The sequence below is a fragment of the Scleropages formosus genome, chromosome 2, assembly GCF_900964775.1.
Source record: "Scleropages formosus chromosome 2, fSclFor1.1, whole genome shotgun sequence".
In the NCBI taxonomy this organism is placed as follows: domain Eukaryota; kingdom Metazoa; phylum Chordata; class Actinopteri; order Osteoglossiformes; family Osteoglossidae; genus Scleropages; species Scleropages formosus.
In genome coordinates, this window is record NC_041807.1 from 40,931,333 (window position 1) to 40,956,842 (window position 25,510).

At 51.2% G+C, this 25,510-nt stretch overlaps 1 protein-coding gene across 1 annotated transcript in view; it reads left to right on the forward strand.

Moving 5' to 3' along the window:
• pex14 (peroxisomal biogenesis factor 14) overlaps positions 1 to 25,255 on the forward strand; it is a 59,817-nt gene extending 34,562 nt beyond the window's left edge. The window contains exons 5-9 of the mRNA XM_018733871.2: positions 6,551 to 6,636; positions 10,377 to 10,479; positions 16,397 to 16,494; positions 22,777 to 22,868; positions 24,069 to 25,255. Of these exons, the coding sequence (XP_018589387.2) occupies positions 6,551 to 6,636; positions 10,377 to 10,479; positions 16,397 to 16,494; positions 22,777 to 22,868; positions 24,069 to 24,555 (866 nt within the window). The 3' untranslated portion in view covers positions 24,556 to 25,255. The remainder of the gene's footprint in view (positions 1 to 6,550; positions 6,637 to 10,376; positions 10,480 to 16,396; positions 16,495 to 22,776; positions 22,869 to 24,068) is intronic.
• The last annotated feature ends 255 nt before the right edge of the window (positions 25,256 to 25,510 follow it).

Genomic DNA, 25,510 nt, shown 5'->3' on the forward strand with positions numbered 1-25,510 from the left:
AGGAGAAAGAGCGCCGACGCTCTCTGAGAATCGCACGTAGCGTCCCTGCAGCCCGCAGTCGTGATCCGAGCCAAAAGTGCTTTATTTTGTCCGCGGACGCGTTTTACGTCCCGCTTCACACGTCTATACGACGCCGTTACAAAGTGCTTCGCGGCGCGTTTTCCCGGGTGAATCTGGAAAGCACCAGCGTGGAGACGGCTGCACGTTATTCCCTGACCGCTGCGGGGGGTCGTGGAGTAAAACTCCCGGAAGAGTGTCCGATTTTGCGTTATTTTTGTTCCTTTTTTTGCCCTGTGTTAGACGCTGGCCGCACGTTGCGCAGTCCTGGCGCGTCTGCATCCCGGGTTCATGGCGTTTCTAGCACAGTTGCGTTCGCTGACGCTCTCGGTGACACGGAGCCCTTATTTCACGCTCGCCGAGAGACCCTTTGTTTGCGCGAACGCAGCGCGATCTCTGTCTGGGGGGGACGGGACTCCTCTTCACCGAGGCGGGTCAGCGGCGACCTGTATCTTTATTGCGCCGTCTGGGAATGAGGTCCCGCCGCACTCCGTGTTGGACCTGCGCGCCGACGGTGACGGCGACAGCGGCTCCAGATGTGTTCCACCTTCCTTTATTGCCGCTCCGTCCTTGACTCGGCCGCCATCTCATGTTTTGTAATGAAAGCGGATGTTGATGGGCTGGCCGTGCAGTCCCACCGCAGAGGGGCTTTGCCGGGGGGAGGGGGGTTGTATCAAAATGCCCATAAGGGGGCTGCATAATGAGGGACAGCCACACGTGGGGAGGGGCTGGGGGGGTCACTCTGTGAAGAGGGGTGCTATTCCACCTCCGGCGTCCTTGTTAAAGGCGCGATGGGCGAGAGACCTGCATCCATCTCTGTCGCGGTAATGGCCCCCCCCGTCTCCATCGGCAGCCTGCGGAAGGACAGCGAGGCCTCCTCTGAACCCAATAAATCCACAGCTGCAGTGACCGCTCTGATGGAGTGATACCGTGAGAAGAGGTTCCCGGCGGAGGGAAAGAGGAAGTAGGAGGGACAGCGTCGCGGCAGGATCGCTGTCCTACGCAGGAGTCGGTCATGGTGACGTCTGAAGGCTGGGCTGGTCAGCGAGCTCAAGGCCTCATGGTCACTGGGCTGGTCAGTGAACTCTAGGTCTGATGGTCACGGGGCTGGTCAGCGAACTCCAGGGTTGATGGTCACTGGGCTGGTCATCGAACTCTAGGTCTGATGGTCATGGGGCTGGTCAGTGAACTCCAGGGTTGATGGTCACTGGGCTGGTCAACAAACTCCAGGGTTGATGGTCACTGGGCTGGTCAGCGAACTCAAGGTCTGATGGTCACGGGGCTGGTCAGCGAGCTCCAGGGTTGGTGGTCACTGGGCTGGTCAGCGAACTCTAGGTCTGATGGTCATGGGGCTCGTCAGCAAATTCCAGGGTTGATGGTCACTGGGCTGGTCAGCGAACTCCAGGGTTGATGGTCACTGGGCTGGTCAACAAACTCCAGGGTTGATGGTCACTGGGCTGGTCAGCGAACTCAAGGTCTGATGGTCACGGGGCTGGTCAGCGAGCTCCAGGGTTGGTGGTCACTGGGCTGGTCAGCGAACTCAAGGTCTGATGGTCACTGCACTGGTCAGCGAGCTCCAGACCTGCTGGGTAGGCTTTTGTCTTCTTGCAGTCTCCTGCCATCGTTGTCCTCAAGCGCTGCCCATGAACCTGGAATGGAAGCCCAGCAACGGGTTTTGGAATTCGACACGCGTGTCACATCAGGTGTCAGAACGTGGATGAACGGTAACGGTCTGTCGTCTCGCGCCGCTCTGGACCGCGTGACGTAAATGTGAAATGAGAAGAATGCTTCCTCGGGGCCTCTGCCGCAAAGCGCGTCTTCGTTCCGAACGTGTGTGTTTATGGAAACGCCGTCCTTCCACGTCCCCTCGTTGACGTGTTTTTCAACGTAAGGTCTTTATTCTCGATCCAAGTATCGTTTTGTTAAACATCTTGACGGCGTTTTTACCTTTTATATGCTGTGATTTTAGTAAAAGTGCGAACGGTGCGTAAAACACTAAAGGATGTTTGAAACGTGGTTGTTTGTGTTCTTGTGTTGTGATGCGGATACAGATGCCATGGGATGTTTCTTTGTTAATCGCTAAAGATGTTGTAAGAGGGTGTGTTGAAAATGCGAGGCCTGTTCGCCGACGGACCCTCGATGAACTCATGACGTCGCTTGCGCGGCGCAGGGTGTCCGGAGAGGAAGGCTATCAGAATTAACGCCAAAGCCCATCGATCCAGCGTTCAGTGGGAGGGTTCAGAGCTTCTTCATCTTTGCGGCGGGGGTGGGAGCCCTGCCTGGAGGGGGGGGCCTTCAAAATCATTCACGCAACCCCCCTTCCGGATCACCAGCTGCCGTCCCCTCCGCTGCCCCGCGCCTCGCCACTGTCGGCACCCTTAATTCCCAGGATTTCCCGGGGAAAAAAAAAAGTTTCAGGTAATTCCAAAGAAGCAAACTTTGCAGAAACAACGATAAATCTGACAAATTATATTTGAGTGAGTCGCCGCCGTAATTTTTTACACAAAATATAATTTATTTGACACTAGATTATTTGCCGGAAGCATCCGTCAACCTGACTAGTTTAAACAAGCTATTAGGCATATCCTTGGAAACTGGGCTGTGGGATTACCGGGGACACAAATCTTAATTAGAAAAAGGAGGGGAGAAAGAAGACAAATGGTTGCGCGGGAGCGCTGCTCATATGCGCGGCGACGTGGCCCGGCGATCTCTCTCTGTCACAGCCCACAGGCCTTCTCCACCTCCTCGTCCCGCGCGCCCCTCTCCGCTTCATCGCAGGTGGGCCCGGGCCCCGGCGGGAGGGGGGAGGTCGGGCCGCGGTGGGATCGGTGCCGCCGCCGCGCCGCCCGTTCATCAATCGGGCCGTCGTTGCGCATCGCACCGGGCCGTTGTACGTACGAAAGGTGTGTAAACCGGGGAAAAGTAGGCTTTTCGCGTCGGCACGCTGTCGCATTCCATTACGGCGTGGGCAAAAGGAGCGTCTCAGAAAAGGCCGCGTGCAATTCTGAAACCAAGCGCACCGTCGCGGTGCTCCGAGGTCACGATCGTCTTCCCGTAATGCCGACGTCCGCGAACGCTTCTTGGCTTCTTCTCCCTCCCCGCTCGCTTCTCAGGGTGCTTCCTGTCCCTTAACACCTGGGGTGGGTCAGTGGAGCGGGTGATTTCCCGGTGGAGGCTCGTTGTTATTTTGACGATCTCACCTGATCTCACCACCCCGGCGAGGCCCACAGTAGCTCCACGGTACTGTGTTGCCGGAACCCGACAACTGCGATCCGCAGCCTTGGGCCTGGGCTACGAATGTAGGTTCCATAGGCTATAGTCTACGGTCCTGACGGTTGTACGTGTCTTATTGCATCAGATATGTCCACACAGTTCCCCCGTCCCTACGGTAGAATGGGCACCCACTGGTACTTGGACTTCCACACGTTTATTTTTCTTCCTGTGTTTACCGTTGGGAGCCAAACCATTTTTTGTTTTCCTCTCCTCACCTGCCAACAGCCTGACTCTCTAGTTAACTGTACATTTACATTTATTTATCAGACGCTTTTATCCAAAGTGACTTCCAACAAACTCTCTGTAGTGTTATCAGCCCACACACCTTATTCACCGCGGTGACTTACACTGCTAGATACACTACTTACAATGGGTCACTCATCCATACATCAGTGAAACACACACACTCTCTCTGTCACTCACACACTATGGGTGAACCTGAACAGCACGTCTTTGGACTGTGGGAGGAGACCAGAGCACCCGGAGGAAACCCACACAGACGGGGAGAGCACGCGAACGCCACCCGGGCGCTGTGAGACAGCAGTGCTACTCGCTGTGTCATCATGCCACCGTGCCCCCCTGGTTGGCATGGACCGGTTCTTGGTAACTATACCAGTTGTTACTGCACACTGTAACATTATATTCCTTACAGTAACTTTGTTCAGCGCTCTTTGTTGCTCTGCTGAGTTCTGTGAAATTAAATTGAATTCAGCAGAATCTCCATCGCCTTCCACCTTGTGCAACAGGTTTGAATCTTTCTCCGTTCGCAGAGACCCCTCATCTGTTCCTCGGCCGTTGCCACGGTGGTTCCTTAGCCGCTTCGCGAGCTCTCCACCGCCACCACATGCCTGTTGAGAAAGATGCTGAAGTACCAGACTCACTTGCTCACGCGCGGTGATGAGGTCTAGGTTTTAGGCGTCAGATTATATTGACACGTCGTTTATCGCGGCTGAGGCAGCGCGCAGCTTCGGTGCGGTGTGCTAATGGCAGGTCGCTGTGTCGTGTAGAACCAAGCGGTGCCGCGCGGGGTGGTCGAGCCTCCAGCTGTATGAAGTGCTGACGATTTTGGACGGTACGAGCGGAGTACCTGTGACAGGCAGTGGCGGTCTCCGCGGCAGCGGGTGGCGTAGTAGTTAGAACCGCTGCCTCTAGGCTCGAATGTCCCCGGTTCAAGTCGTACTGCTGCTGTAGTACCCTCGAGCATGGTATTCAGCCTGAATTACTCCAGTAAAAGATCACCCAGCTGTATAGTTGGGTAAATCGTCGTAAGCAGCTTAGCGTACAGACCCCCTAAGCTCCTTTGGGCCTGGCCATCAAATAACTGTTATTAATAAGGTTATTATTAGCTGTTTGTTGTTGTGAACTTTTACTGTTAACGTAACGGTTTTGGTTAACTGTTCCTTATGCAGGTAAGGTAATCATGATTATTATTATTATTATTATTATTATTATTATTATTATTATTGCTAATTATTATTATGAACTGTGTTGATAGGTTTGGATGTTAGAGGCAGCAAGTCTGGGACGACTGCGTTTTTGTCACTTTATGTCCACAAAGACACGTGTCACTGTGCTGCTTGGCCGCTATGTGTAACAAACTGCTTTTTTTTTTTTTCTGGGTCACATTGTCGTCTTGTTTTCCGTTTTGTTTTCGTTGCTTTTTCCTTGAATTTCGGCACCACGACATTTAGAACTTAAAACCAGATCCCCAAAGTGTAAATTTCCTGGAGATGAGCTGCCGAGTGGAGAGGCCCACCCGCCTGAGTCACAATCTCAACATCCTGAATGCGGGGGGGGGCTTACCCTGCATGGACGCTATGTGTCTCTCGCACTCAAGGTCAAGTGGGGACGTGAAGACTTCAATTTCCAGGAAACGTTTCCGTCAGCGGAGAAGTCGGAGTGTCACCCAGCATAGAGCAGGTAGAAATAAGTGAGATCCAAAGGTTGCAGGTTCGAATCTCACCGCAGGCTGCAGTACCCTTGAGCAAGGTACTTACCCTCAGTTGCTCCAGTAAAATTAGTAAAAACAGTAAAGGTAAACGATGCCACTTACACTGTGCTAGAGGCACTGGATGTGCACACAGCAGGTTCCTTCCAGCTTCCTACCCTCGAAAGTGCTCCGGCGTCCAGTAGAAAGATAGTGGTGTATCGCTTTGAATAAGAGTGTACAGATGAATAAATAGACGTTAGAATGGTTTGTAGAGCGTGCGGTCCTGCGATGTTCCGCTCAGCGCTCGGGCGGCTGCGCGCCGAGAGATGCGCTTCGCTTCCTGGGATCCGGCGCTCGTGTTTGCGGTCCGATGCTGACGTGCTTTTCCTCTTCTGGGCTCTTCTCTGTAAAGTGCTGCTATGACTCATATTTCACAGCGTGAAGCGGAAACCTTTTTTTTTCTTGCTTTTTTTGTGGAGATTTGCAAGTTTTCAGAAACTGTCAGACACCAGGATATCATGGCGATAAATACACGAGATGACAAGTGGTTGATTTTTTTTTTTTTTTCATCGAACCCAACTTCCCGGGACAAAAAACTGAATTTGAGAAGAAGCAGCAAACACGCTATTGCTCAAGTGAAGACCAGCAGCTGCAATGCTGCTAGATAAAATCAGGAGGCAAAATAAGTATTTAAAAGTATTTAAAAAAGTTTTTTTTTTAACCAGTTATGGAAGTTATGGAATATATAAGATTTTTTTTTTCCCCACAGGCTCATAATATCATAGAAGCTGAAAGAGTTCACTGAGAAATGCTTAAACATTCGTGATAGAAAATAAATTTTCATGACTAATTACTGGGGAAATGCAAATATAAAACAAAAATGATAAATGTAATTTTAAAAATATATAATTACTAGTAAAATACAGCCTTGAGAAATCAAATAATAGTTTAAAATGTTAAAAAGACCCATCCCTGGGAAAATACTGCAGAATCCCGGGCTGAACACGGGTTCACGTTGGACTGGGTTCGCTGTCCGCCTGCGGTGCGACTCCATCGCCGTCCTGTTGTCGTCACCTGAGATGGATGATGCCCATATTTGAGACGAAACGACCGAAGTGTCGAAAATACCAGGTTTGGAGTATTAAATGTGCGCGCAGGGCCTGGAGATCACCTGCGGGACGAAGTGACGTTTGGAAGCTCTTTGGCTGCTGATGATGGTGGTGCTGATGTTGCCGGTCGTGACGACGGGCTGTTTTCAGCTCTAACCGAGGGATCTGTTTGCATCTGCAGGTTCTCCTGGGTACCGGTGGAGGGACTACGGCGCTCTGGCCGTCATAATGGCGGGGATGGCGGTCGGCTTCCACCACCTGTACCGGGTACGTCCTCGGCCCGACCGCAACGACCACGTTGACGGATGCGCGTCCTCCCGCTCTAGGCTTTCTTACTGCTACGCTGACGTTAGCTAGGGAGCTCCATTCGAGCCCAGCGTGCCGGTGAGGGATGCACCGTGGGATGACGTGCGGAGCGCTGCTGCTGGGGTCTGGCTTGCTTCACGGACGTGAGCTCATCCCCCAGCCTCTCCAGTACCCCATTACAGCCCCTCCCTGTGTTTTACTGCATCCTGTGTGCCCCCGCCCCCGACCGGTGCACCCTGCTCAACCTCTCCTTAAACGCTGAGACGTCAGCCCTGGCGCTGCATGTGGACTCCGCTGCTGCCCTCTTAATAGGGGGACGAGGGCGAGGGTGGACGGCGTTCCCATTGCGTCATGGCGCGGCCTGTCAGACGCATCACGCGTGGTAAACCCATCGGTGCCACGAAGCCAGCGCCGCGAACAGCCCTTGCGCGTTTTCCCTCCAACTTCCTTCCGCCAGCGATGGCGCCGGTGAGGCGACGTGCCCCGACGGGGCCCCATCTGGGCCACGCTGCCCCGAGGGCCGAAGCCGCCGTTGGGCCATATGCTCAGCGGCTCCCTCGAGGCACGTGCTTCATTTAAATGACACAACGGCGTGTGAACAGGGCTCCCAGCAGCCCCTTTATTAACTCGGCTCCCGGCGTCCGCACTGCTTTCTGCTTTTTAACCTTTAAAGTGTTTATTGCGTCTCCCGCTGCCGCCCCCGCCATCCTCATCGCCGCCCCCCGAGGCCCATGCCTGCGGTTGTGAGAGCGGGGCCTGCCAGCCAAGCGGCACAGCGGGTACAGGCTGTCGCCCTCCCGCACCTTTCGCTCTCATTGCGGCTGCTGTCGCTGCTCCCGGTGCCTCCCGCCGACACGGTTATTACTCGTGCGGCGGTCGCTCCCTCCCTCGCCGTTACCGCTGACACTCGTACCCCTGCAAACACTCTGGTTCCCACCGCTGCGGCCTGCACGTGTACAGCTGTACAGCCCGCCGGTACGGGGTGCCCAGGGTGGCACTGCTGCGCCGAATATTGAAATAGGAGAGAAGCATTCTGGGATTTTTGCTGGTAAATTGAGCCTTTGGCACTCAAAGAACGTAAAATTGGGTTTTAAAGGTTGCGATCGGGTTTTTATGGATGGAGGGAGAGATATGCAGGCACATTTAGTGACTGACAGACAGACAGACTATTGATCCTGAGAAAATTGCACGTAAACAACAAGCAGCACTGACAGCTCACCTCCACCGGCCCACTGCTGTTGAGCTGTAGACCCCGAATACCACGCACGATGATTGGGCAACATTTTTGCTTTTTTGGTATTACTTTTTTCATAGCACTGCATTGCTCAAATCTCAGAAATTGACATCAGAACTTTTTTTAGCAGCTCTTTTTTTCGACCGCTTTCACATATGGTCACCGCAACTTCATTTCCGACCGCTCGGTTCCCTGCGTCGGCCCTCGCACTGTTTTAAAAGGGTAAATATGATGTAGCGCAGTCAAATGTTTTTGACCCCAACGTCCGTGTCGTATCATTTGAATAGGTGATGCGTAAAGGTTATTACTGTATTATTAATGAGTTGTTCGTTTAGCGTTTCGGGAGCACGGTGGCTTTGTGCGAACCGCTTTGAGCATCTCGTTCGCTCCGGCCCTGCGCTGCCACGCTGTCCTCACACAGGTGCCGTGTGTCCCCGTCATCGTGCAGTCCTTGTGGTAGGGCCCCCACCCGCCCCCGCCCGACTCGTGTCAAGGCGCCGGTCGCCGCGGCTTTGCTCTGACAGGCAATTGTCTGTGCCGGGTCGCGTGTTCCTGAGGAGCCACCCCGAGGACGGGCAGCGGGCGCCGGGACTTAATGAATTTGACCCCTGAGCGACGGCGCGGCGCTCCGACGCTGGCCTGCGCGCCAGCTATTGAGTCGCACCGCAGCGAATGGCGCGCTGGAGCTGGGGCCCATGGCTCAGCATGAGCCGCACGCGCGGAGCGACCGTTTCGCACGCCGGGCGTCTCTGGATACAAATGCGAACGAGGAGGAACACGCGTGACGACCTGCTCAGCGTTGCTGAACATAGATTGAATGTACGGGAAACGCTGCACGGGAGAAAAAAAAAAAAGCTATTTTTTACAATTCAATTCCCAGTCTCGTCGCTGCTGTTTTTTCTGGGTACTTCATCAAGTCACTTCTCCAGCAATCGAGTCGCTCGTTTAGATTCCGTTACTTTCCGAAAAATTAATTACTTTGCGAACTGCAATTATTTTTTGAGGCCTCTACAGTGATTAATAACAACATTAATAACAACATTTAAACGTGCGCATTTTTTGAAAAATTGGGGCGCGGAGGTTTTGATGGCACAGGAATTGACAGCTGGGGGTGTGGCTGTCGTGGCCGGCGTGGCGCTGACTCTTGACGGACGTTTCTTTCGCGGTTGGCCGCGAGGCTGCGGGTCGCCGCCTGGCCGTCTCAATGAGCAGTTCCTCCGTCAAACGGGACGAGTAAAACGTGGTGCGAGTTCACGAGCTCGCTCTGCCGGGTGGTCCAGGCCTCCTGTCCAGGGTCCTTCGGATTTCCGAGGCCTCGGCTGGATCCCGCGCCCTCCCCTTACTGGCTCCCTCGTGCTGCGCACGTGTGCCGCCCGGCCTTCCCTCGGCGGAGATGAGTTCCAGACGCAAGCAGGAGATGAAAGGTGAAGATGTAACGTCCTCATCTGGGCGCCACTGAGAGCAGGCTGAGTCACAAAGGCAGCCGGATGGCCCCATGTCGACTCGTAGCTCGGCTCAGTCACGCTTTCGCACTCAATCACGCCGCCGCCCCGCGCAGCACCACAATAACCTTTCCTCTCTCTCTGCGTGTGTGTGTGTGTGTGTGTGTGTGTGTGTGTGGCGTCCCTCTAGGAAGCTGGCCACGCTCACCATGTCCACTGCTGACGTGGGTTACCCTACTACGCTTTTACAAGTTTTACTCACCGTTGTACAGTTTTCACCAGCATCAAGTAGTCAGTCTGTCTATCTGAAGATGTTTTTAATTGAGAGCATCATGCCAACTAAATGAGTCATGGGTTCAAGCGGACAGTTGAACCAGAGCCTAGCCATAACCCTGAGTTCAACAGGAGGGTGTACCACGCAGACTCGAAGCGCAGTACAAACAGAACTGGAAAACTGCATGCTGAATGGGTTTTCAGTTTTTTTTCTTTTTTAAATAAAACCTGGTTGTGAACGCAGGGGTAGAAAGGTCTGCCGAACTGGTGATCCTTACTCCTTGCCACACCATCACTAAACCCCACCCCTTCATTGCATTTCGCCTCGCGATGAAGGATGAGTTGCTATTGCAGCCGTCGTGGCCAATAGGTCCAGATTAGCGAGAGCAGAGACTCATTGCTCAGCCTGTCCCTGGGGGGTGCGGGCGCGCACATGGCCACCGTCAGCCGGCCAGGTACCATCTGTAGGTCTCAGGTGCCGACAGACCCGGCAGGTGTGTGTGTGTGTGTGTGTGTGTGTGTGTGTGTGTGTGTGTCTGTCTGCGTGTTCTGCTCGGGTGGCCTGGACAGACAGAGCCATTGTTTCCCGGTAAAAGTGAGCGCCCCGTTCGTGAAGCCAAGCACCCATCGCTGCACGAAAGTAGAACTTGATTCTGTAATCCCCCTGAGACGTACAGCACAGCGGCACACGCGGGAGGTGTGTTGTGTCACCGCTGAGACGGCTAACAGTGTGTCATGTTTTTTAATTGCAGAAATACATCCTTCCTCTCATTGTGGGCAGCAAGGAGGACAAGAAGCATCTGCAGAGAATGGAGACCAGCATGGCCGAGATGAGTGGCACGCTGACACAGACAGGTGAAGATTAATATCTTCATCACTTTTTCCCCCTTAACATTTTCCTTCATTTATCTGTCGCCAAAATCTGCTCACATTTTACAAACGACGCTCCCGTCATTTCACTTTAATTTGAAATTGCTTGTTTACTGTCGGCTCAGCCTCAATTAATTACGTTTCGCTGAAAAGCTCTTAACCTCAGAATATTAATGAGGGGAAGGGAAATGACAGCGTTCCCCCCCCCCATCGGTGGTGAGAAAGTTCATTTTAATTTCAGCGTGGAAGTGCATCGCTCCGACCAGCAACAGAGACCGCCCTGATTAAGTGCAGCCTGACAGGTGTGTCTCCTCACGGGCAGGTGAGGGAGGTGTCCCAACCTCCTTCCTGTCAGAGACGGACACCTCGGCTATAGCGGCAGGGCAATTAAACGCTCTGAGAAGTGCGGATGCAAAGTTCTCCTGGTGCTGGATCCAGTCTCATTAGTATAACAGCTTTAGGTTAGCAGCTGGGTCCAGACTTTAGCTCCGAGGCCTGATCAGTCTCATTAGCCTAGCATCCAGACCCGTCCTTGTTAGCTCAGTTTCCAGACCTCTTGTTGTGAGCTTCACTTCCAGACATGGAGTTGTTAGCTTAGAGTCCAGACTGCTCTTGCTAGCTTAGTGTCCAGGCTGGTCTCGTTAGCTTAGTTTCCAGACCTGGCCTCGATAGCTTAGGGTCTAGACTTGACCTTGTTAGCTTAGTGTCCAGACCTGGCCTTGTAATCTTGGCGTCCAGACTGCTGGTCTTGTTAGATTAAGTAGAAGCCCGATCGACTCTTGTTAGCTTAGTGTCCAGACTTGGTCTTGCTAGCTTAGTTTCCAGACCTGGGCTTGATAGCTTAGGGTCTAGACTTGACCTTGTGACCTTAGCGTCCAGACTGCTGGTCTTTGTTAGCTTAAGTAGAAGCCCGATCGACTCTTGTTAGCTTAGTTTCCAGACCTCTTGTTGTGAGCTTCACTTCCAGACATGGAGTTGTTAGCTTAGAGTCCAGATCTGGCCTTGTTAGCTTAGTTTCTAGACCCGGCCTTTTTAGCCTAGCATCCAGACCTGGCCTTGTGATCTCAGCGTCCAGACTGGTCTTGTTAGCTTAAGTAGCAGCCCGATCGACTCTTCTTAGCTTAGTGCCCAGATGCAGTTTAATTGGTGTAGCGGCCCAGTCGATTTTGTTAGCTCAGTATCCGCATATGGTTTCGCTGATGCAGCGGCCCGATCCATCTTGTCAGCTTAGTGTCCAGATCAAGTCTTGTTGGGTTAGTTCCAGACTTGGTCTTGTTAACTGGGCTGAATGCGGTTTCATTGGTGTAGCGGCTGGATTCAGTCTTGTTAGCTTAGTGGTTGGCCCGGTCTAGTTGAGCCTCTGCTCTGTTCCATTTATCTGCAGAGTTTTAAGTGAAAGGAAATGATCCTGCTAATAATTGTAACCGAGTGAGTGCCAACGTGTTTTTTTTTTCCTTTTTCGATCATCTGATAGCTGTGGGAGAAATTGGAGGGACATCGCAACGGAACTGTGGAGAACAGCGGCGAACACAGTGAAGGGTAGAGCTGCCAGTTCTCATTTGTTGGGTTGTGGGTTTAGGTTCTGGAGCTCGTGGGTCTTCCGGGTTGCTCGTCGTATGACCGGTTACGTTCGGTGCAGTTCGAGCCCGCGAGGTGCTGCGGAAGATCGGCATGCTGATGTGCGAGCGTTGCGTGAGAGGAACTGGAACTTGGTGTGAGAAACCTAATTTGACTCCTGGGTTTTTAATGTGAAAATGCTTCATCCCATCAGTTTTGAATACGATCCCAGAGACCGCCGATGTAAGCAAATGCTGCCTCCGCCGGGGCTTCGGGGTTGAACTCCTGCAACTTCACACAAGATGAGGCCGAAAACTTAAAATAAAGGGGAATTTCTGGTGTGGTCTTGTACCTACGTGGCGGTCACCGATGGAAATAATTCTGTGCAAATCGCAGGTGTGTCAAACAAATACCTAACAAATGAGTTTCTTTATTGTAATTTTGCACTCAGCCATGCAAAACATTTCCTTCGCGTGCCTTACCTTTTTTTAGACTTTTTTTCTCGGAGCCCGATTCCTGTTTTGTGTATCATGGTAGGTGAGATTTCGCGATAAGACCCCCTCGCGGCAGTACCCGCACAGCAGATAACGGCAATTGCGACCGTTTCCTCGTGGCGCGGCGGCCTTTCCGGCAGCTGCTGTGCCGGTATAATTTGCCGTGGCTGGAGTAGCCGAGCTGCCATTGTGGTTAATGACTGTTTCAGCAGGGAGAGCGAACGAGGGAGAGCGAGAGAGAGAGAGCGTGGTAATTACAGCGAGAGTTCCCCTCTCCTCATATCGTGAGTAATGGCTGCTAACGGCCGCTGCCGCGCTCTCTTTTGTTGGACTCCATGTGCTCCTCTCGCGCTCAGCTAATGCTTCCCTTTCAGCGGGGGCCGTATCGCTCTCCCTGCCCGCGCTGGCCCACGACTCCCATTATAATTTCCCGCCACTTCACACGGACAATTTAACGAATGGGTCCTGGAAGCGCTGCGGCGCACCGGGCCTGTAATCGTGCCGCCCGCCTGTTCGGCCCCTTTGGCAGCGAGGAGCCGTGCTGGTGACCAGCTGGCCATTAAGGAGAGACACGAGCCCAGACATATGTAGTGTACACAACATGGAGGTGTTTACCGAATAATTTAAATGCGTGTAACACGGTGCGCCGTTTCTTCTCACGGCGGCTGGCAGGAGGCCTGTCGGACCCATGCGTTCCTGTGGAAATTTCTTTTCCTTGCTTTGCCGTCCAGATTTTTGCAGTTTTCTCCGGCGTCATCGTGTGCCGTGTAACCTGGAGGTGGTCGGTTCGAGTCCCCCGTCTGTCACGCTTGCGAGTGAAGCACTTAATGGGCGGAATAGCAAACATACTGTTGTCTAAAAAACACCACTGCGGGCCTCTCTGGATAAAAGCTTGAACCACAAAATAAGATAATTGGTCGTTATTGGTAGGGTAGATGAGCATGATGGGTGTGCGTCATTCTGGACGTTAGCGATGTAAGCACGAGCAAGCAACGTATGAAGGCAGCGTGTCCGGGCCCTGTAGGACGATCGTGAAACGGGCCCGGCGGATCCCGTGTACCTTGACGGGTGAGTCATGGTAGCTCGCAGGGGACGCGGGGCTGTGCTTAATGCGCTTCCGCCCATGTCCACGAAGACCGCCGCACCGTAATGCCTTTTACCGTCTGCCGAAAAGCCAAACAGTAGGCAGCTACAATATCTCCTGATGTTAAACCAATTAGACTTGATTTAACACTTTGCTCTGGATGATTTATACAAATGTTTATTGGTTTTCTGTAATATAATCAGTTTGGAAACTTAATGCATTGTTTGGGAATTGGCGTGTGAGCGTGGTGGAGAGAAACGAACTATTCAGCGTGTTATTTGAAATGATATACCGCTTTATAACGGTGAGCACCGCCGTTAGTGGTGGGTTTTTTTTTTTTTATTACTGCTTTTATTTGTCTCCCACCTCCCATACCTTCACTTGATCTTGGAATAATTCAATCTTCAAAGTCAATAAAAGGAGAGCCGTGTTTATTGGGATTAGTATAAGCATTTTGTCTGTCTCCGAAGAAGAAGCCCGTATGAAAGGCTTTTTTTTTTTTTTTGTTGCTTGTTGATTGTTTGAAGGATTTGAGATGCATTAAGATGAACGGTTTATTGGCTAATGGAACTGTATTGACTGTTATTTAGTGTAGGTTCAGACAAAGGATTAAGGATTAACCTATTTATGTTACTCAAAGAAAATGTTATTACATCTCCCATTTTAGGTGAAAGTGCAGCTTTGAACTCGATTGCTCCTTATGGTTAATTGAATATAAGAAATATAGTTTAAAAAAAAAAAACAAAAAGTGGGGAGGAAGCACGTTCTGCAGCTTTGGTGGAACGTGTTTAGCAGACAATCGCGCTGTTCACATTTGAGGAATCAAAGTAACGGCAGAATGTTTTCTCTTTCTATGTTTCAAAGACGTTTTTGTCTCTTTCATGGCAGTTCCCGCCGCTGTAATTTAGCGCACCGTTAAATATGACGTTTTTCATGACATAGGTTGTGAAATGGAAAAAGGCAGCCAGTAATACCTCAGACCAAACTTCAGAGCAACAGGCCCTCTAATTTTCAGCCCAATTTTTCTTTTATTACTTCTATTACTTAAGCAGAAGTTCATATGACTTTTTTTTCCTTTTTCACCAAAAGGTCTCAAGTCTAAAGCACTTTGAAATGGCAGCTTCAAAATGCTGTCGGTGAACAACTGTACACAGCCGTTTTTGATAGTTTCCTTACCTTTCTCACTTGCTTCCATTTAAAGTCCTTTTTCCTTTCAGAAATTCCCATTTAGTTGGTTAACAGATTCTATGTCAGAAGCTATTTCATTGGCTTATAATTACACAGAGCTGCGTGGCCTCACAAGAATCATTTCAGTTTGAGTACCTTTCTTTCGGGTATGATGGCAGGGGTCCGTCTGGGACTTGAACTGGCAGCCTTCAGTTCATAGGTACAAGGGTTCAATGGCTGAGTGCAGCCTCATAATGGTTGTTGGATCTACAGCCAGGCTGGAGCTAAAGGAAATGAGTCAGGGTGATGTGAAAGTTAAAATGGAGTTAAATGTGGAAAAATAGGGAGAGAGGTATTACTGTGGTGTTATTGAAAGTCACATTTACCTGCTGCGCTGTACTTGATGAGGTTTAGTTTTAATTTCCTAATACACTGAGCACTTCTGCAGCTTCTAACGAGGTCATTTTGCTAATAAATTAAGGTATTTGCATGTTTTGAACTTCTCAGGTACTTGTTTCTTGTTTATCTGTGGAAAAATGCTACGGCGCGTATCTGTGCTTCATCTGTGGATTTTTTAGTTCACTGAAGTTAAATGTTACGATTTGATTTTGTTTAGTTTTCTTAGCATTTTATTTTTCTGATATTGCTTTCTTGGATTTACAGCGCGAGTGCAAAAAATTTGGCCCTCATTTTCATACAAAGCTAACTGCCCAACGGAATCCTAGTGAGTCCGGTCTTTTAGATGTTCACATTAGCATGAAACTAACTGCTCAATAGAGGCCTAGTCGATCTAGTCCCCCAGTCGTTCACTTTAGCATGAAGCTAACTGTCCAGTAGAAGCCTAGTGAATCCAGTTCCCCAGGCATTCACTTTAGCATGAAGCTAACGGTCCAGTAGAAGCCTAGTGAATCCAATTCCCCAGGCATTCACTTTAGCATGAAGCTAACTGTCCAACAGAGGCCTAGTGAATCCAGTTCCCCAGGCATTCACTTTAGCATGAAGCTAACGGTCCAGTAGAAGCCTAGTGAATCCAATTCCCCAGGCATTCACTTTAGCATGAAGCTAATTGTCCAACAGAGGCCTAGTGAATCCAATTCCCCAGGTGTTCACTTTAGCACAAAGTTATCAGCTCCACAGAAGCCTAGCAAACCTCCTTTTGCACCAAGGAGAAATTCTTCCTCAAGTGGAGAAATATTTGGCGAAATTTAGCAGCTCTTGTCTGTGGGTAGTTACAACATGTTGCAACACGTTCACAGTGTATTGCTCTCGGGTTTTCTGTCCTCAGGTTATGTATAAGTGGAATGCTGCTAGATTGTTGATCTTTTCCCTTCCTTTCTCTCATTCTTTTCATTTTGTTTTCTCGTGACTCCTGCTCAGCTGTCCTATTCTTGTCGAGAGGCGCACTAGTGGCGTGTGTTGTGCTGTCTGGAGAGCCCATGTGAGGACACATATGTTGGTGGAATGACTGTAAGCTTTGGTTCTGTTGACAGCTTTGTACAAAATTCCCTGGCAGCTCTAAAGCGGGTGCGACGTGCGCTCGCGTGGTACATGGGTTTGTCTGACGCTGTCATGTTTCTCTCTGTCCTTCTCCGTGCTGCAGTGACACAGCTGCAGGCCACCCTGGCTTCCGTACAGGAGCTCCTTGCTCAGCAGCAGCAGAGGATACAGGAGCTGACCCAGGAGCTGGCCTCATCGGAGGTAAAGTCTACATTTACCGATTTAGCACACTGAGAGCAGCGCATCAGCAACAGACAAAGAGCTTTAGACACAGACGCAGGATTGTCCACCCACAGCGTGTCTGTCTTGATACCACCATGCTGCTGATTGAAACAACTCAAGTTGCAAATATATAGATAATCATAGATGGTGTTTGACTCATTTATGTAGCTCTCGGGAGATAAATGGGGCTGAAAGAGATAGGTTTGTGACCCTTTTTCTGTGCCGGGAGGGGTTCAGCATCTCTGAGGGACCGAGGGAGGTCATTCCACCACATCGAGGCCAAACCTGAGAAGCTACAGACTTTGTGTTGCACCCTTTGGTCCATCAAGCTGCCAGAGGTGAAGAGGCACAGTGCTCTTACTGGGATTTAAGGAGTGATCGGGTCCTGTAGTCCCGCGCGTCGTCCGTCAGAGTCCTGATCGAACGCACATTCCACCCTCAACACAGAATCTCTTATCTCTAATGATATCTTGACACTCTTCTTTTGGGATGAAAAGAGCTCCTGAGCTTCAGCAGTCCCTGTCTCCTCCGTGCAGCATTCTGCGATGACATGCCTACCTCCAGCCCATTCCTTTCCCCGTATTCCTGTGCAAGGAGAGCTTACGCATCTCGGCGCGGTCTGCTCTGCGATGGTGTCGCTCGCCCGCATCATCTGGGTCGTGGCGGAAGCCCCGTTTACCACCACAACATGCGTTCTTCACTGACACTCAGCCAGTTGAGCTGGAGATAAGCTTTCGATCACGCTGGTGTGTTCCGTTGTGGCAATGATAGCGCAGTTATCTTCCGTTTCCGAATATGACGTCCTTTCGCTGTGGCTCTCGGTAAGCGTTAAGAAGCACTGCGAACGTCCTTTTCAGCCCTCCCGTCGCTGATGTCCAGCACTTTCGTAGTTCCTGGAAGTCCCAGTCTGGTGCAGAGAGGCGGGGCATGTATTGAGGTGGTCCTTGACTTATGTCATATGCAACTTAAGATGACCCGGACTCCCATCAACCTTTTTATATCGTGTTCGCGTCCCAGTGTTCAGTCTGACACCAAGCACTCAGCCTGCTGTACGATAACATCAGCTGGTCGAGCTGCCTTAAGGCACCATGTTTCTTATTGACACAGTCAGTTGGTTGTGTTTTATTTACATATATTCATTTTCATTTTTATTTATTCATCCTCAAAATTTAAATTGTTCACTTTTCTCCAAAGCAACTTACAATGTTAACCTATCTACAGTTATACAACTGGGTAATTTTACTGCAGGAGCTGAGGGTAAATACCTTGCTCAAGGGTACTACAGGCTGCGGTGAGATTCAAACCTGCAACCGTTGGATCTGAAGAAAGGAGCTCTAACTACTACACGACCAGCTGCCCCTTAAAACCATTTTACTTACAGAACGTTTAATTTTTGATTCCATTCAATACTTCTTTGCAATGCTTATTAAGTGAAAACGTGAGTGTCCTGGTGGTGCAGAGAAGAAAAAGCCGAAGAAAACAGATTTAGTTGCGATCGCGACTGAGGATCCGCGTCCAACGGTATGGACTGATCACTTTTGGACCTGGCGCTAGCCGAGGGAATTAAAGCTGTCGGAACCGTGCCTGTCCTCGCGTGTCCCACCAGGGCACAGTCTTCATGAAGGTGACTTTAAAGCAACATCTGGAATTTTCCACAGAGGCGAAGGGATCAGCACGCTCTGTGGTGAGGACTCTTCTTGCCAACACATTTCACGTGTTAAACAGGAGTTCTGCTGTAGTCCTTCTGAACGGGTTCACGATCTCATCTTCGACGCCAGGATGCTCTAGGGTCGACTCCCAGATGCTGAGTGCAGCTACAGGACTGGCCCGGAAGGGTGGCGCTCGCAGGGGCTGGTGCCAGCGGCTCCTAGATTCGCCATCGCCGTCGATGAGAATCAGGCAAGGTGACGGTGTGTGGTCCTGCTCTACTGTTACCGTACAGCTGTGCTCGGGCCTCGCAGCTGGCCGCTCTTGCCACGTCGGTCAGGTGCTGCGATGTGGCGTTTCTGCACTAAATTACCGCGTCGGGTGTCGGGATCACGTCTTTAATTTCGTATCTAATGACGTCGCTTGTTTGGCGTCAGCTTCGTTTAGCGGCGCGTCAGCTGAGCACCTTTCAGCGCGCAAGAGCGCTCGCCGTTGTCTCGCGGCGTCGCGATAAATCACGCCGTAATCGGCCCCGAGAAGGGGCTCCGAGCGCCGGGACGCTGACGCTGTTTTATGTCCGCAGCTTGTTAAGCTCACGGGCGTTTGAGTGCAGCATCTGGATCGTGCGAGGAAACATATGCGAACACATCTGTCTCCCGTAGCGAGCGCGAAGGAGAGGAGTGGGCCTCGCGGCGTGTCGCGGCGCTGCGCGTGTCCTCGGCGCAAAAGTGGGAAAAGAGCCGAGGGATGCGCCCGCCCCCGGACCCCCATCTGTAACGGCAAGAGAAGCGGCGGAGGGAGCGCGAGCGGCCGTGAGGGACGAGGCCGAGCCGAGGGGGAAGCGCGTTTCGAACGGGGCCGTCCCCGCTCAGCGGCGTCCTCTACATCCATCTGTCGTGGAGCGACCTTTAACTACAATCCGGAGGAACCCCGGAACAAAGAGGGGGAAGACGGATTGAATCTTTTATTTTATCAAAATATAAATGAGATTAAAAAGTTTTTCCTTTCATTTGCCATGAGTGGCTTGTTGGAAGGCAGCAGTGTGTAAAAAGTATATTTCACATCAAAACAGCCATTAAACAAATCATAAAGTGCGCTTTATGGCCATGGCGCTGATCTTAAATTTTCTTTGGAGACGCAGAGCCCTGTTGTCTCGAGCCATATGGGAAATTAGAAAATTGTTTTCAGGTCCGGAGCGTGTGATTAGGAACACATGTTGGGCGGCTGAGGCACTTATCGTTTTCAGCGAGCGGTTTCTCGAGCCCGGCTTTCGGGGTTTCTCCTCGCGGTATGAAATGCGCCCGTCCTGCCAATTAAGCCTCTTAACGCGGAAATGCGTCTTTAACCCGAAACACATGGCTACTCCTGTTTCCTCAGCTGCTAAGTAAACATTTCTTTTATTTCTTAACCACCGAAATGTGATGTGTGCTCTCCTCACTTTATTTTTTTTTTTTTATTTTCCCTCCCTTCCCTGCAGCTCTTTTGGAAGCAGATTCTGCGGAAGAGTGGTGTGTGTGTGTGTGTGTGTGTGTGTGTGTGTGTGGGGCGCACATCTCCACCAGGATAGGAAACCCCGAGTGTAGCAAGGACATGTAAAAGGCCTTTGCAAATGTGTGAAAACACTTAGTCAACTCATACGTTTTATTGGTATGTGTTCATACACGAACATGTCCATCTGTCATATGAGGTGTGATCAGAAACTCGCGAGAGCTCGTCTGTCACGGGTGGCCTTGTGCAAACGGTCAGACGGTCAACCAAGGTCGTGGTGAAGAGGCGATGGAGGTACCGATGCGAGCTGAGGGACAACAGTGACCGTTTCCTGCTCCGCGCACACTGCCGTCTATTCAAGAACTTTCTGGCAGAAAAAAATATTCCCATGATAGTACACCCTCTGTGTTCGCGAGACCTCACACCATTTCCCTCCCTCCTTCCCTCACTCACTGTCACAAACTGGGCTGGGGGTTCATGCTGGATGGGACATTGAGGGCAGTTGAGAGTGTCCGGTTCAGCCCTTGGACTGTGGGTGGAAACCAGAGCACCAAGAGAAAAGCCCTGCAGACAAGGAGGAAGACTCCCCCCCCCCCCCCCCCCCCCCCCACCCCGTTCCCAAAACTGAAAATGAAACATCATCATGTAAATAAAGTTCATGGCTGGATGCAATTTGGTTGTAATAATACACCTGGTAGCAGTTAATAACGGAGCCCTATTAGCGCGTTTCTCTTATTCAGACTTTTTAGTCCATAACAGAAATTTTGTCTTGCGTTACCACTTTTTTATCCCATTCATCAGTTTACCGCGGATTCGGTGCAGTTCCGACCCACCGTTGCTCTTCTTTATCTGGAGGAGCCCATAAAAGATTAGTAACTATTCAATTTGCAGTGTAAAGTCCTGTTAGTGGGATAGTGAATAAACAGAGTGAAATAAATTATAGCGGCTTATGCTCTCGAAACACTCGGAAGGGATTTATCCCAAAGATAATTCTCCCGTAAATATACATACATTACGCAAGCTAAAAAAAAAAGCGTAGTTACTGTGAATTAATTTGCATGTAGACGTGGAAAGTTGTGCTCGTTAGATGTTATCTGTTGTTAATGGTCTGCACTCGTTTATCATAATATATTTTTATAGTAATGCGTGCGGTGCCGCGGTTCTCGGCTCTCTTCGCGTAATATCCTTTCTGCGGGAGCTTTTCTCCGCTCCCGGATCCGCTCGCTCCCCAGCGGTCTCCTCGCATGTGCTCCTTTACCTGGGCGATGGGAAGGGGAGGGGCCAGAATAGGCCCCGCCCCCCCCCCCCCCGGACGTGGGCAGAGCCCGATACGACCGTTAACTGCGTCCGTCAGGGGAGCCGCTGCCCCAGGACGAACCTCACTAGCGTCCCATTAGCGTAGGTGCCCCCCCACCCCACCCCGCGAGGACCTTTACGAGCCGTCGGCGCGCGTGGGACCCCGAGCGGCGGACGCTGAAATTATGGTGTTGTTCCACAAGCACCTGAAGCGTCGGCGGCAGATGAGTGCTTTGTAGGTTTTTAACTTTTTTTAATACCTTATTTTATGAACGCCCAGGCCCCGACTCTGAAGCAATTAATTTTTTTTTGAGAGGTAAAATTAGAGAGAAGAGCATTCCAGCCTTATTATGTGGGTGCCGTCGGGAGCCGGGGATTAAGATGGCTGTAATGAGGTGAGGCCTGTAATAAGAGGGTTTTCACAGGAGCCGCGATGGTAGAAGTCAATCAGATGTGCCCTCCCAAACACGGGGCTCCGCCGCAGAGGTGGGGTTGCGAGCCCCGTCGGAGGCGACCCCCTCACGGGCACGCCCGTCGAACCGGCCTGCTCTGTAACCGAGTCCGATCCCTTTCAGATGCGATTCGCCCGTTTCCTCGAGATTTAATTACACGCGAAGGGCTCTAACTCGTCCCGGTGCTCTCGGAAAGAGAGGCCCTTTGACTCCTCGCTCGCTGCCCCCGGCGAGTCAAGGGCTCTTAATTACAGATTTATTTTTGTTTCCCTCCCTTATTTCTTTCTTTCTCTCTTTCTTTCTTTCCTTCTTTCTTTCTTTTTTGCCGAGCCTTAATCCCGTCCTCTCCCTCTCGTCGGAGGCCAGGAAATGGAGGGATTAGTGCGAGGAACCGCCGCCGTTCGAAGAGCGCCCGGGTTCGACTCGCTCTTGGGGCTTCCCCCTGCAAACGGGGTCGACTCCGGGGGTCTTTGGGAGCGCCCCGGCCCACGTGCTCCTAGAGCGGTGCTTGCTCGTCAAGCATAACCGCCCGAGTCACGTGTTGGTTCGCAGGCGGTGCCGTAGCTCTGCCGCCGAGGGGTTTGGTCGACCTTCTACTGTCAGGATCACGTTGGTCTCGAGTCCGGATTACCGGTGTAAATGTCCCGTCTCCGGTACGGGGGAGCGTGCGCCCGAAGACGTGGACGCGAGGCAATAAGCCTTTCGGCGCGTGACGTCAGCGGCGGCATCGACGCCGCAAATGAATTCGGGAGCCTTTTTATCAATTCCAAACAAACAAAGGTCTATATATGTGTGTTTTTTGGTGTGATTTGCTATTCAAATGTGCGGAGGGCGCTTCAATTAGACATCCCTCCCCGTAGCAATTCATCCCATGCCAGAGAGTGTGTGATAAGGGCCTCCTTTAATAAAAGCCCACAGACTTGTAGATGCCTTATGAATGCGAGCATTGTTGTGTGCCACGCTTATCAAACACCTCTCCTCTCCAGTAATCACCAGTCGGAAATATGGAAAACTATGTAAAAATGGCATGATTCACTCCCATTACCTTTAGGGAACGGTCTCGGGGCACGGAAACGCGCGCCAGCCTTTGGAGTTCATCTTTTCACACTTTCTCACCATGTTTTGCCCCCCACTGCATTGCAGCTTGGCTCTTGCTTTAGAATTTGAGTTATTAATGTTCGACGTGTTTTCGCTTCTCCCGAATGGGTCCGAGCGCGATTCGGAACAGCCGGTACACGCTTCCGCCGACATCGGGGTGCTCGGCGACCGTCCTTGTTCCTTCGCGCTCTTGCTCGTCGCCGTGGATGCGGGAGGTCGAGACCCGCCTCCCCGCACGTGCCGAGACCTTCACCTTCATCTTCCTCCCTGTCCTCCTCAGGCCTCCTCCGCGGCCGGCCGCATGCTGGAGTCCCAGGCTGTGAGCGAGCTCAAGGCCGAGATTGTGTCCCTCAAGGGGCTCCTCCTCAGCAGGTATGTGCTCCAGCTCATGATTAGCCAAAAATTAATTACAAATGGGGGCAGCAGGTGGCGTGGTGGTTAGAGCTATTGCATTGCACCACAGTAAAAATGACCCTGCTGTTATAAAAGAAACACTTAAGTCACCTTGGACAAGGGCTTCAGCTATACAGTAGTTATTATTATTAATAATAATAATAATAATAATATGGAAAGTAACTGTAAGGGAAGCGCTGATATAGGTGCGAGACTCCTCCTGTCTTTAAATGAGCTCCGTGTCGCTTCTCACTTGAACAGTTTGACCCTTGATCTGGTCAAGTGTCTTTCTCGTGGGCTTTGCCCTTTCGGTTCTTCGGTGCCAAGTTCCATCCCTGAACCGATCCCTGTCCCGCTGGCCATCCGGCTTTATTAGTTTACCGGAGAAAAGAAGAAATTTGACTGCGAAACCAGAGCCCACCTCCTGCGTGCTCTATTGATCTTTTATTTAAAATGACATGTTAAAAACGGCAGAAAAAGGCGGCGTTACATCAGTCGTCTGAGAAGAGCGCAGTGCTGAAACGGCCTCGTTACTGGTTAATGAGGCCTGATACGCGCGGAGCCGTCTCCCCCCCCCCCCTCTCTCTCTCTCTCTCTCTCTCTCTCTCTCTCTCTCTCTCTCTCTCTGCCTGCCATGTACCCAGTTTGTTGCATCAATATTCATCTGATTACATGTGTAATGCAAATTAAGTTCTAAGTAATGGTTTACATCTGAAAATCATGAAGATTAAAGCTTCCGCCAAACCTCTTAGTTTGTACGTAGTTATTTCACGTTTTAATTTAATCCGTTTTCTCTTGAGCTGTCAGTTAGCTCTGACTTCTCCCCGATGCTGATCGGCGAGGATGTGCCATCTCGGCTTGTTTACTTCCCGATGCGCACTTTTACGGTTTCGTAAAAATGTGAAGCAATGGCCGGAGAAGCAGTTTTACCGTGTGTACGGCTGCGTAGCTAACGGCGCGTGCCCGAACGTGAAGGACCCTGGAGGAACGGGCATTAACTTCCACATTCTCAACTTTGATATTCCTTCAAACGTCAGTGTCAGAGGGAACGAAGCAACCCGGAATGCCTCCTCTCGTTTGCGGTGCGGCAGAATGTCGGTACGATAATGCCGACAGCTGTGACGATGGTGACGATGACAATTTCGCTGACGGTGACGATCACCTCCTCCTCCCCTTCAGGAGGCAGTTTCCAGCCACGCCCTCCGTCCCGAAGATCCCGTCGTGGCAGATCCCTCTGAAACCACCCGCGCTCTCTGGCGCCCCCTCTGTCAACCACAACAACAGCAGCAGCGACATCTCGCCCGTCAGCAACGAGTCGACTTCCTCTTCCCCTGTAAAGGAGGGCCACAGCCCCCAGGGGCCCCAGGCTGGGCCCCATGGCCTGAATGCCGAGGGCACCCTGGCCCCTCAGTTGCCCCTGGACTTGAAGGACCAGGTGCGCATGGAGGTGCAGGGTGAGGAGGAGAGACGGGACGAGGAGGAGGAGGAGGAGGAAGAGGAGGAGGAGGAAGAAGAGGAAGAGGACGATGACGTGAGCCACGTGGAGGAGGAGGAACGGCTGGCCGTGCAGACTGAGGACCGGCGAGGCGGCGATGGGCAGATCAACGAGCAGGTGGACAAGCTGAGGCGGCCCGAGGGCGCGAGTAACGAGAGCGAAGTGGACTAGACGACACGAGCTTCCACACCTCCTCCTCCTCCTCCTCCTCCACTCTTCGAACCCATGCTGTATCACCGTACTCGTCTCGAGCGCCCAGCGTGCAAAGCTAACAAGTGAAAACAACCCCGTTTGTCGTACCTCCCGTGTGCCTGTGGCTAAATGTCCTCCACTTGTAGCGCGTCCCCGCTCGTGGCCGCGGTATGGAGAGCTTGGCCGGTAGGACTCGCTTTACCCGACGGTTAACGCACGACATGCCGAAGCCAACGTTCCGTTGAGATGGCCTCGTTTCGTGCTTGAGACCGAATGCAGGTCGGCACGTCGAACTGGTCAAGCGATCTTCATACCCGATATTCACCTGACGTAGTGACTCTAGTCTTTAATGATGTGTAACCGAAATGTAAGGCTCTACCTGCTAGCTAAAGTAACTGTATCCATTTGAAATTAGAAGGACTTGAAAAAAAAAATTCAGGACACCAAAGAATTTCAGTGTTGACCTCATGCACTTTAGCGATACGTCACCAGTCGGGTGGCGGATGTTTCCACGGTTGGGCAGGTACCATTGCAGATCTCTTGCGCCCCCATCGGTGACGGAGGACTAATAGCAACCTGCTCTGAGAAGAATATTATAAACGTGCTTTCTTTCAGGTCCTTCGGTACAGTTTCAGAAGTATTTCTGTCTGTAAATGAAAAATAAAACTCCCTACTAGTATTTTTTTGGGAGGTTTTTTTATTTTTATTTTTAATTTCCCTGTTTTTTGACACTGCAGGTGAGGATGAGGAGGGTTTTTTTTTTTTCTTTTTTTTTTTTTTTTTAGCTTTTTTGCAGGTGGCTCATTCCCCCATCTGCGTGTTCCGTCGAATCGTCCCCTTCCTTCGCGGCTGCCTCTCCATCTCCAGCAGCGCAGCTGATTTGGTTTATGAAGTATGTTAATAATCAAATGATCAACAAATAACAGATGTATTA